This window comes from Carettochelys insculpta, chromosome 17 (genome assembly GCF_033958435.1).
Source record: "Carettochelys insculpta isolate YL-2023 chromosome 17, ASM3395843v1, whole genome shotgun sequence".
Lineage (NCBI taxonomy): Eukaryota > Metazoa > Chordata > Testudines > Carettochelyidae > Carettochelys > Carettochelys insculpta.
In genome coordinates, this window is record NC_134153.1 from 10,177,934 (window position 1) to 10,191,170 (window position 13,237).

At 41.3% G+C, this 13,237-nt stretch overlaps 1 protein-coding gene across 1 annotated transcript in view; it reads right to left on the reverse strand.

The window, feature by feature from the left end:
- Positions 1–767: 767 nt before the first annotated feature.
- Positions 768–13,237, reverse strand: part of CDH4 (cadherin 4) — a 769,032-nt gene continuing 756,562 nt past the window's right edge. The window contains exons 15-17 of the mRNA XM_075011421.1: positions 10,091–10,230; positions 2,644–2,808; positions 768–974 (exon numbers count right to left, since the gene is read on the reverse strand). Of these exons, the coding sequence (XP_074867522.1) occupies positions 768–974; positions 2,644–2,808; positions 10,091–10,230 (512 nt within the window). The remainder of the gene's footprint in view (positions 975–2,643; positions 2,809–10,090; positions 10,231–13,237) is intronic.

The following is a 13,237-nucleotide window of genomic DNA, read 5'->3' on the forward strand; positions in this document are numbered from 1 at the left end:
TGTTTGAGATCTTTTGTTTCCATAACCAAAGGCTTATCAATGCTATAGTTCTATGCAGCTACATCAAGTGTGACCAGGCTACAGGAGAAATGCCAGTCAATATTTTGCATCGGATAAAACTGAATTATATACAACAATATGAGTAATTCACCACCTGCTTAGGCTTAAAGATGGCTGTTAAGATTTCCCCACCCACCCCAAAATGAGTCACCCACTTAAAAAAAAAAGGCAAAAAAGAAACAATCGCCACGGTTCCTTTTGTTAACTCCTTCCCAGCTAGAACTGGCTTAGGGTCATAGAGAGTGCTGCCCAAGATGGTTGAAATCTTTATTTTTTTTGTATGTTTGTTTAGATCACTCCTGAGATTGAAGGGAATCTGATACATGTACCAAAAGGCACTTTCAAATATATATATATATATATTTTAAAAACAGTGCTTCTGTTCTAAGAAATTCAAGTTAAGACAGAGTGCCTTTCACTCTCTTTAGTCATAAAGCGGATAAATGAGTGATATCCCAGCTGACATTAAAAAAAAATGCAGCAGAGACAAGTGTTCATGCTAGACAGCTCTAAAAAACACAACAAAACCCATTAAAAAACAAACAAACAAAAAAAAACCTCCTAAATCACCACTAAAAATAATACAGTCAGCGGGGAATATTAATTAAAAAAGCTGCCACTTCTGTACAGTTCTTGCTTCTTCGTTGTCTTTTTTTTCCTGTTTTCGTCTTTTTAATTTTTCTTTTAAATAAGAATATGAGGTCAGTTTAATCTTCCTCGCCTCCCCCATACATGTCCGCCAATTTCTTGAACCTAGGCCCCCAGTCATTAAGGTAGTCATAATCCTGATCACCGGAGCTTGAGGAGTTGAGGGAGCTGACAGAGCCTGCAGTAGATCCACTCCCCTCATAGTCGAAGACCAGCAGGGAATCATATGGTGGAGCTGTGGGGTCATTATCTGCTGCTCTCAAGCCCTGGGATTACAAAGAAACTGTAGTAATAGATGCTGTTTGTTACACTCAGGATGTACACAAAGAAAGATTAGATAAAAGCATAAATATGTTTCCTGGAATGTTGTAAGGTAACACCCTTTATTTCTTAGAATTCACAATGATTACATATAAAAACCCAAAACCAGAGAGTGACAAAGCAGACTGCTTCCTTAAAAGTGAGAGACACAACTCATCCCACCTCACTCTAGGGTCTCTGCAGAACTGAGTGCTGCTCCCAGATCACACACTTCAGCACAGAGCAGGCCCACGGAGGAAGACGGACAAGAAAGCAGTTGCCCCGGGCCTGTGCTTCAAAAGAGTCTGAGGCTCCCGGTTTGCACTGCTGCTACTACAGGAGCAGTGATGAATGGCACCTTCAAATCTGCAAGCAGAATATCGAACACCGCTTCCAAGCAATTCTGAAAGGGATACTTTGCAATTCCAAGACTGTTCAAGACATTGCGCTGTTAAAACTTAACAGAACTCTTTTGGTGCTGTGATAATCGGACCCATAAGTATCTAGCTAGACCAAATTCAACAGGAGTTCAGCATATGGTGGCCTTGATCCAGTTAGGATTAGATTTTATGCTTCACCTCTACTAGATCCATGTGTGGCACATTTTAGAGAAGTCTCTTTTTTTCTGGTTCACCCTGACTTTTATAGGCTGCTATTAGGGACAAGTTGGGCTCAGCGAGGGGAGAGATTCTGGGATATGGGTATAGATTTAAATCCAGGCCAGTATATGGGAAAAATAAAATTGGAAAGTATTTGATGTATAGCAAAAGTTCCTCTTTATTACTCATTTCCAGAAGTCATGAGAGGGTGTAATTAGTTTTACTGGGCCGAACAATAGCGGAAATGTGTCCGCATGCAGAGGTGAGCAAATATCAGTGAAAAGAAGAGGAGAAAGAATTTAATGAGAACAATAAAGAAGAACGCAGTCACAAGACTAAAATTGCTGCCACATTTATATTTCTGACATTAGAAATGAATTGTGCTTTGTCTCAGAGGAAATAATGCATTGATTGGTTTGCAAGCACTTGTTTTAAAAATGATTGGAGAAACATTTAAAAAGAATTAAAAGTGCAGTAAAGTTGCAATAAGCATTTATCTCTTATGAAAATTCTCAGCGGCTTGCATGCTGGAGTTTGTTGGAGATGGAGGCATAGTCTAGTAAACTGATAGGCAGGAACTCCTGATAGCTTTTGTGGCTGTGAGCAAGTTATTTAATCCCTCTGCCACAGCTTCTCCATCTGTAAAAACCCTCCCGTAGAACCAGACATTGCTTTCATTTCAGGCAACAGCAAAAACCCCTAAGCACTGAAATGGGAGCAAGATTAGCGCACAGTTCTTTAATGATGAAAATCCACATGCTTGGTGTGGCATTCCAGGAAAACTAGAAAATAAACCTTGGGCTGCATTTGGCTTTGGTTTCAAAACTTTTCGGGTCCAGGTCCTGTTTTGATCACTCATGTGAATAGTTTCACTGACTTCTATCAGATTATTTGTCTGAGTAATGGGAGCAGAATTTTGGCCTATTGTGAGCACTGAACATGTGCTGATAAATTTTATTTCAAGCATTTTGCATCAGAAACATTAACAGACTGCACAAGCCTTGAGAAGTGAAACAGAAAGCCTAAAGGAACTTACCTCATTAATAAAGTCACCAATGTCCCCGGGATGGGGGATTACTGGTCTTATAGGATACTGGGGTTCAGCCCCAATGGGTCTCTCATCCACTCGTCTTACTCCAGGGGCCTTGTTGAGTACGTGATCCATAGTCTCCGGCTGTTGAAGTTGGCTTAAATCATAATCCTATAACAAATGGAGAGCCACAGAGTGAAACCGAGAGCTTTACACAAAGATTGTCAAGAAAGTCTCCACTACACAAGCAAATACATTTGAAATGCTGTGCACAATTAACTTCAATACCCTTTATCGGGGTCTGCAACTTGTGGCTCCGGTGCCACATGTGGCTTTTTAAGGACTTCTTTGAGGCTCCTGACACTATAATTGAAAAGTTAAAAAAAAAAAAGCACTCCTAATCAGTTTCGATAAATGGTGTGCCTCTAAAAGCCCAGCAATGAAAAACTCATATCTAAACAGCAAATGGTATATGATCTTGAAATGCTGGATAATTACCCCTTTAATATGTGCAGTGCATTGTGGGGTATGATATCGTACCTGTGTTTTGATCATGTTGCTAAGAAAAATCTTGATTTTGAAAAGGAAAAGGAAGCTTGCGGCATTCCCACTGTGAAGGGCAACAGGCATTTTAAGAAAGAAAACTGAAATGAAACATGACTCTTCATTGGCATAATTAAGGTGGCTCAGGTGTGAAAGTCAGGAAGATAGTGGTATAAACACGCACATGTAAAGTGTGAGGAAATAGAATATATAAAAAGTTTGTGTCTGTCCTGCAGTAAACATGTATCACAGTACAAATCATTGTGTGTGTTGTTCTTAAAATAGGGGTTACAAAAAGTATGATTTGATGTTATTTATTAAAGACAGTCTCGTATTCACATGCATTAGGGCACTTGAATTATTGAATTTTTACCGAATTCGAAAAAAAAGTCTCTTCTTGCTATTTTGGTTGCTGAACCCTGTACAGTATTATATCTTTGTGATACCAAGTTGGATTTATCATTATGTGTGTGTCTGTGTATAAAGGAGCAACATTTTCAGTACTATATATGTGCAACATATTAAATACATAATTTACTTTGAAAATAACTCCGCCATGAAGCCTCTATGAGCCCCATGCCAGTCCCAAGCCTGAATGAAGGAGGAGAGTTGGTCAGATGTGTGTCGATGCGCTGACCATCAAACAACAATACAAATGAAATCTGATGCCAGTGCAACTAAGTGATAAATGATGCCAGCTCAGATGTCGCCTGGATAAACAAGGTCTGCGATACCAATCGAGTGATTGGGGTTGGGTCGATAAGTTGGCTACCGAAAGAAAATTACAACTAACACATATGCTATCCATTGGAACATGGAATGTCCGAACACTGTGGGCAACTGGAAAATTAGAGCTGCTTTGGAGGAGATGGAGAGATACCTATGCAATATACTTGGACTGGCAGAGATGCGCTGTACAGGATCAGGAGAGATATGCGGTTGCAAAGTCATTTGATCAGGAAATGAAATGAAGCATGAAGCAGGAGTTGGCTTCCTTCTTAGCAAAACAGATAGAAGAGCATTATTAGGATACAAACTGGTGGGTGCAAGAATGATGGAAGCAAAATTTGAAGCAAAACCGTTCAACATCTCAGTCATTCAAATTTATGCACCCACGTCGGACAGTACGGAGAAAGAGACTGGGCTATTCTATAAAGACTTGACAAAGACGGTGGAGGAGAGACTGAAGAAAGATGTGTTGATCATTGGAGAAGATTGGAACACAAAGGTTGGAACAGATAATGAAGGTTGGGAGAGAGTCATGGGAAGGTTTGGATATGGACAAAGAAATGAACGAGGTGAGAAACTACTTGAGTTTGCTACAGAGCATGAGGTAGTGATCTGCAACACGAGATTCCAACATAAGGACTGTAGGAAGTGGACGTGGTGATCGAATGACGGGAAGTCCAAGAACATGATAGATATGATTTTGATAAGAAGATGGATAACATCAGTACAGCAGTGCCAAACTTTCCAAGGAGTGGATATAGACTCAGACCAGTCTAGTGATCGCAAACATCAAGATAAAACTCAAAAGAAAATGTAAGACACAGTTTAAGAAAAGAAGAGACGTGGTGAGGCTATGTGAAGAAGAAACAGGGAATGCATACAGAGCAGTGCTCGAAGAGAAGATTAAGAATATCACCACAGAGAAAGACCTAAATAAGAGAGTTGCAGGAATAGAAGAGGCAATTGAGCAGACTGTTCCAGAAGAAGAAAAGATCAATAAGAAGTGGATTACCCAGGAGACACTGAAGTTGGTTCATGAGAAGAGAGCGTTGAAGATCAGAAGAGATGTCTCTGAGATGGCAGAACAGCAATATAGGGTGAAATGCAGTGAGGTAAGGAAAGCAGCCAGAAAGGATAAGAAGAAATGGTTAGAGGAGCAATGCGAAGATATAGAGAAGTATTATGGCGAATGTAAGACCAGGGAGGTGTATAAGATAATTAGGAATATTAATAGGAAATGGCAACCAAAGCAGATGGCAATCAAAGTTGAGAATGAAGAAGTGCTCATGAACAGGGAGAAGATTGTGCAGCAACGGATGAGATATTGCACTGATCTACACAAAGCACAGTTGGACCTGAGTGTCTCAGAGAGACTGACTGAACTGAAAGAGACATCTCCGCCGAGCATCAAGATCAAGACTGATAGTTCCAAGGACGAAGTAGAACAAGCAGTGAAATGACGAAAGAACAACAAGAACCCTGGAAATGATAAGATCACAGGAGAGATGATCAAATATGGTGGAGAAAACACGATTCAGGAAATACACCGACTATGTAATATAGCATGGAAAGAAGGGAAGGTGCCTAAGGAATGGACAAGATCTGTGCTAGTGACAATACCCAAGAAAGGAAGTACAGTGGAGTTCAAGAACTACAGAACGATTGCCGTAACAAGTCATCTAGGCAAGGTGCTGATGATGATACTGACTGAGAGACTAAGATCGCAGATAGGAGAACATATAGAAGATGAGCAAGCAGGGCTCAGAAAAGATAGAAGTACCATACAGCAGATATTGGCATTAAGACTGATATCGGAAAAAGCTCGACGAAAGAACAAGAATGTATACACTTGCTTTGTCAGTTTTCAAAAGCCATTTGATAGTATCGATCAGAAAGTGACTTGAGTGGTGTTGGAGTCATATGGAGTGGATAGCAGACTGATACAGTTGTTGTAGGATATCAGTGACAATGCTGCGGCAGTGGTGAGAACACGCAGGGAGCTGGGAAGTTGGTTTAAAACAAGTAGAGGTACAAGACAAGGAGATCCAATGTTGCCAAGCATCTTTACTGCACATCTGGAGAGAGCGATGGACAAGATCAAGGAAGAGGTAAAAGGGATATCTGTGCACGGGAAAAGAATTAACAACTTGAGGTTCGCAGATGATATAGTTGAGGAAGATGAGGAGAAGCTAGCAAAAACGGTGCAGGTGTTAAACTAAGAAGAGAAGCCATACAAACTGATTATGAACATTGATAAAACAAAAACAATGGTATTTGGAGATAAGGAAATAGGAAGGAAGATCAGTGTCGATGGTATTGAACTAGAAAATGTAGAGAAGTTCACATATCTGGGGAGCAACATCACGTATGGTCTAGACGGTAAGCAGGAAATAGCAACTAGAACAGTGAAAGCAAGAGTGAGTTTGAAGGTGATGGATAAAGTCTGGAAAAGCAAAGCAATTAGCTTAAGAAGGAAGCTGAGCATCTTGAAAATGTGTGTATTCAGCAGCATGTTGTATGGATGTGAGACATGGGTTATAACGAAAGATTCAAAAAGAAGAATATTGGATTTGTTATAGAAAGATTCTGAGAACAGGATGGATGCAGAAGGTCACCAATGAGGAATTATATAGGAAGATACAGCCAAAGGGGAACGTGCTGCAGAAGATTACAAAAGGGAAGCTACAACTATCTGGGCATATTTGCGGAATGAACGACGAATGAAAAATCAAGACCCTGGTGTTTGACATAATGGACGGTTTAAATAGGAGAGGCAGACTCCACAGAGAATAGACAGATGATATAGTAGATTGGTGCGGAGCTAGTCTACAGAAACTAACCCACTCTGCACTGGACAGGGAAAGATGGAAAGAAAGACTGAGAGACGCATCAGACACCAACGGGCGCTGAGCCCATGGTTATTGATGATGACGACTTTGAAAATAAGTATTGGTCACAGTATTATTACAACATTTCTGTGTTTTAATAGATTAAAACAAAAAACTTGAATAGCATGTATGGATATTGATCTTTTGTAATGAATTGGTTTTTCTCTTTTAGATTTATTACTGCAAAAATGAGAGTAAGATTATATCCCGTAACAAGCACTAGGTAATATGTCAAATTCATAGCTTTTGGTGTTTTGCTGAATGCTATTTCCCGCTACTTTTAAATAATTCTTCCTAAAATCACATTGCAGTTGCTTGAAACCAGATTTTTCATCTAGTTTGAATGTTTATGACTTTGATCTGTTGCTTAACCTGTGTCTTGAATAGGGATGTGCTCTTGGATTTGGGTTGTTAAATCTACAAGAGCAGTTATCTACTACTGTATATATTAGAGAGAGTTTGTGTTTGTCTGTCTCTGTCCATCCATCTGTCAATTAGTGCATTCGTGGTAGCACCACCAAATTGGGTATGCAGTTTCCTCCTATCGAAATTTAAAGTAAGGTAAAGGGGCTTGACTGTGCCAGGAAAACAGGATTTGCTTGGAATGGTATTGTTCCTCATAAAGTGCTAAGGCAGGGACTACAGGGGGGCGACCATACCTGTAAGGCCCATGGTGGGGGCGAGGCGGTTATGAATGTTGCCAGCCACTATTCATGGGTAAGGTTCCCATGCTGGTATTGGGCATAGTTCCCTCTCCCTTATGGTGGCCCCCATGGCCCACAGTTGCAGCCCAATCCACTTGCAGCCCCGGCGCTCAGACTCAGTCCCAAATGGACAGTGGCGGGGGTGGAGTGGAGTCCAGGGAGGCCGTGCAACCCCCCTCCACTGCTCCCAGGGAGCAGCTGCCCCCCTCCACTGCTCCCAGAGAGCAGACAGCTGGTGTACTGCATTGGCCCTTTGCCACCAAGGATGGTCCCAGGGAGCCACCAATGGCCAGGCAGCGCAGTTCAGCAGAGCAGCTGCTGGCCAGACAGCCCTCCAACACCTCCCAGCCACCTGCCCTGAGCCCTTCCACATAGCTAACACCTTGCCCTGACTCCTGCACATCCCACACCCTCAGCCTCCTTGAGTCCTGCACCTCTTCACATCAACCCCTTGCTCTGAGCTCCTTCTCACCTTCAACCCTGACTCCTGCACCCCTTCCCCCGAGTCCCTCTTTCAGGACCCAAGCAAGCTGGGTAACTGTTCTAAGCTTATAAATAACTTCTTAGTGATTTTGAAAATAAAAAGAAGAAAGTGAAAGAAATGCTAATTGTGAAGGCACCTGTGTCCCATGCCTGGAAGTGTCCTATCCAAGGTTTCTTGTCCAAGCTGCGCAAAATGGGCTTACATTACTTCTTATATACGCTCGTGCAAAACCACTGGAGCCAACAGAGTTATGCAGGTATGCATGAGGAGAGAACTTGAACCTGTTCATATACATCAATGAAACTTTTTCCAAGTCTTGGCCCAAGTTCTCCACACAGATCATCAAGGTGGACCTCGACTAGGAGAAGCTTCATTCCCATTGATGGGAAAGTGGGTTCTGTAATTGTAGGGAAAGCAATTGGAGTAGACTGTGGATTCTTTTAAATGGGAGTGACTGAGGTCACTAATTCAGCGTTTTGATGTTAATGCAACACTGAGGCCAATACAGACTTATTGTTCCCTTGTATTCTCCTGTCTGTCTATACCTATGTACTGTCTTTATAGTTAGATTGGAAATTCTTTGAACAGGGATTGTGTTTTTTTATTCTGTGTTTCTACAGTACACAGAACAATGTGGTCCTTATTCAGGACTGGGAATCTTAAACACTCCCATAATATAAGCCATAAAAATTCCCTTTACAACAAAAGCGATGTTAGAATAATAATATACCTAAAGGAACATGAAATGGTAGGGCCGTTCTGTTTGCCCTTTGCATTGCAGTCCCTGTCCACATTCAATTCTGGAATAATAAAAGGGCTCAGTTCCATTGACTTTGTTAGCGTTGAATCCCTTCACATCAACAGTTAATCTGACATCGTGCAGCTGTATATATGAAGGGACAAATGAGTTATGCAGCCCACATCCAACAAATGCTGACAAATCATTTATACTGCCTCACAACTTTATGTAGTCTCTATGAACAACATATTTTTGAGAAAATCTATTTTAGAATTGGTTGAGAGAGATTGTAATGAGACATTTTCTTGTATAGCTCCACCTGAAAAAGCCAGGTATCTTAGTTGTGGGTAAAACTGTCCAGGGGGCAGAGTAAGAGAAATAAAAAGAAAAAAGAAAGAGAGAAAAGAAAACTAATACATTCTGAAAAGTCTCGAAAATACTATGATTCATGAACAAATTTACAAGCAATTTACCACTTTACATCAGACCCAGATCCATATCTTATAATTATATTATACCTGGACAAATGGAACACACACAGGCTATATCAGTGTTTCTTTCTCACCTGTAAATCTCCCCCTCCTATACAACAGAACACACACAAATGCACGCATGTTCCTACACACAGTTTGACTATGGAACAAAGCTTTTCCCTTATCAGCTTAGCTGTGGAAAAGAAAATCCCCAAACATATTTAGACATTGCTTACATATTAAGATCAGAAATTAAGAGAAATGAGAGGCGCATTAGAAATTGTTAAGGAATAGAGAAAAAAAGCTAAAAGCTCAAGCAAACCCTGGGGCTACAGGACCCAAAGGAGGATGATACCTCCTATCAGATTTTATGAAGATATCTAAATGGAAAATGGGAAAATACATACTTCTAATTATTGAAGTAATAGCTATATTGTTAATATGTTAGTGTCAATATGTTGGTTTATCATTCTTTCCTCTATAGGTGGGCTTATGTGAATGAATGCTACACCTGTCCCACATCACTATCCAAAATGCCTGTAAACATACTGTCGATGTTACCTTCTTTCAGCTAGATATGGTGGACTCAGGTTGCTTCTTATATATGCTCATGCAACGCCACTGGAGCCAACAGAGCTGTGCAGGCATGCATGAGGAAAGAACTTAAACCTGTGCATATATATTAATGAAAAAATCCCACTATAAAGTGTAGCTTCTGGTACATCTCTGTGATGGCTAATATAAATCTAGTAGCTACTCTTTGGCCAGAAAAAGCCTGGTGGCCACCACTTATCTAAAGTATCAGACTTATGAGCAGAATGAAGATTTGAAGCTCGCAAGATGCAGAGAAATGATGTTAAACAATCCCGAACCAAGTGTTCAGCTCTCCTCACCTGGTCTTCTTCTCCGCCACCTTCTTCGTCATATTTCAGGATGTTGTCCCTCACATCATCTTCAGGGTCAATGAGAAGTTGCTTCGTGTGCCTCTCTTTTTCCCTGCGTTTCATCCACACCACAAACAGCAAGACCATGGCTGCAACAGTGAATGACACAAGCCCGAATAGTGAGATTTCACACAAGCCCATGGATGAAGGGAACATGTTAAACCAATCTAACCTTTCCCCTCCCCTATTTCCATAACAGATGGATATGGCTGCTTGCAAAGAGCCATGTCCTAGCTTATTCATCCAGAATGTTTGTTACATTTTATAAGGGCAACATTTATATGCTGCTGTTAGCAGTCAATGCTATTGTAAACAGAGCTGGGCACTCAACTTACTTTTTGGTTTGCTGGTACAGGTTGAACATCTCTAGTCTGGCACCATTGGGACCTGACCAGTGCTAAACCAGAGAATTTGCTAAACCCCGAGAGGTCAAATAGAGTAAACTCTTTCATATCCAGCAGAGCCGGGATCTGGAGGTTGCTGGATATTCAAATATTCTGGGTAAAAGAGAGACATACCTAACAATGCATAACTCTAAAGAAAAACAAGATTAGACATTAAAAAACAAACAAAAATGTATGCAGAGTACTTTATTTACCAACAACAGTAGTATTATACACTGTGAACTTCTACGGTAGTTGCTGTATTTATTTGTATTTACTTTCACTATACTGTACTTATGGAAAAGGTAACTAAAATTTACTTATGGTTAAAATGCTGGTTATCTGAGAGTTCTGGTTGATAGAAAGCTGGTTATGAACACATTTACCATGTTGTCTAGCAGCATTACCAACACTTCCACTGCTTACTGGGCTCTCAGAAGACATTTTGGGTAAATTACAGCACAGAACACTGAGACCCAGGACTGGGGGATGTAAACAAACAGAAGGAAATTTGGTACATGATAAGTGGTCATTCGGCTAACTAAAATCATACCAGACCATGGATGTTGCTAGAACAGAGAGTGCCAGACTAGAGATGTTCAACCTGTGGTGCTGAAGAAATAAAAAAACAAACACTTAGGAGTGGAACTGAAAGCCAAACTTGTCAGAATATTTTCTTCAAAAATACCACAAAAATTATATGACTGGGTGAAAGAAACTTTTCAGTTTAAGTAGTTCAAATGAAAAACAATGCAAACAGAGGGCCAGGTTCACAAGGGGCAGCCCCTGTTGCTAGCCCAGCAGCTAAGGCTTTCTCCTGAGATGTAGGAGAGTCAGATTCAGAGCCCCACTGAAGGGGGAGTAAGGACTGAAATCCATGTCTCTTCTTCCCTGGGTGAATGTCCTAAATAGGCTATAGGCTAGACATTTCTCAAGCTGCCTTGTTGAAGCAGTCCTACTTTTTATAAGTAATTAAATATCCAGAGAAGCAAGGATGGGGCACTATGGTCTCTCCCTGAACCTGGTGCCCCCCACCCACTCACTGGGTAATAACATCATTATTATCTGTCTTCTCTGGCACTGAAGTATTTTAGACAAAAATGGAACCACTTCTTCAATCCACCAAAATCCACACACCGAATTTTCTCCAAGCTCTTGTCAAGACCTCCAATGCTAGAGGCCTCTGACTGTTTCAAACTGTACCTTTGAACCAAACATGTCTGGTATAAACGGCAAACACTGTAACTTTAATCATGGATTATATGCCCTGTGAGAAACAGGGCTACTGCAGCACTCTCAGGATTTGGACATCCAGGTCCTGCACCTCTGCTGCCCACAGTCCTGGCTGCCTGCCCCACATGGATGCCACAAACGGTCCTGGCAGCCAGACCTCCTGCCAACTGTGGGTCCCTCTCAGCTGCCATCCATGGGTCCCACTAGGCCATGGGTTCCATCTGGCCACTGCTAGGAGCTCAGCCGTCAGTCCCAGGGTTCTGTCTGCTAGCCCCAGCTCTACGGGGTTGAGGAGCACAGACACAGGTAAGGGAGGGTGCGGCTCAGCAACCTCAGTCTGAAATGCTGTTCCAGCACAACTGTGACTGGGGAAGAATACTTACAGGCTCGTGTAAGTTGCATGCAGTTCTAACCTGTATTGCTTGTTGAGACTAAAAGAGGGTTAGATCAGTGTGTGTGAGGGGTGTAGATTTCTCAGAAACTCCGAGCTATCCATATTCATTTAAGCACATTGATTCTGGCTAAGGTTGGAAGGAGCATCATGCATAAGTTAAAAAAAAAATGAACTGAAAATAGGAGAACAATCACTTTCTCCAAGTGTTTATCCTAAAACAAAAGGGCCTGTAAGAACTGGCAGATGCAGGGCCAACAGAGAGGGGCATGAATAAGTTAAGAAGCAAAGAAGCCCCAGCCTAATGCAGAGCACTTTCCCATGAATGGGTGAGTTTCAGTGGCAGAACAATAATGCCCCATGAGTTTATGCAATGACAATGCTGTGATCTTTTTCCCCCTTAATGATTTGCAGTGTACTTAGATGGATGTAACAGGGTAGATAACAATCCACAGAAGCCGGTTTGGATTCATTCTTCTTCTTTTTTTGGGGTGGGGGGGGCTTGCTCTGTTTCCAAACTTACATTAATGACAGCATTCATGTAGGCTTTCTGGTGACTACTTGGATATTGGGATCTTTCAAGGAAGGGTGGTGGGTTTTGCAGCTGAAGGGAGTGCAATACCAAGTTTGATAAAACTGAGATAAATTCTTGAGCCATCAGTCTTCATATACCAGGCCGTAGTTAATCTCCCTGGTTCAGATGCCACAATAGTATAGGCAGGAAAATTGTTCTGAAATCATGGGAGGATGTTTGCCACTTAAACAGTGTTACACAAAACATTAGTTCCCCACCCCTCACCCTCCTCTTTCTGCTTTTTTATCTGATTTGACAACCTTTATAACAAATTTTCTAATTTGTCAACCTTGACAATTTTTGGACCTCTGGGCTTCATATATTGAGTCTGTTCTGGTAAGGCTATACATCTGAAGAAGTGGGTCTATCCCACAAAAGCTCATCACCCCCTAATAAATTATTCTGTTAGTCTTTAAAGTGCTACATGTCTGTTTTTTTGTTTTGACAAAATACAGACTAACACGGCTATGGCTCTGTTACTATTACACATGATGCTAGTTTCCTAGCTCCCTAAC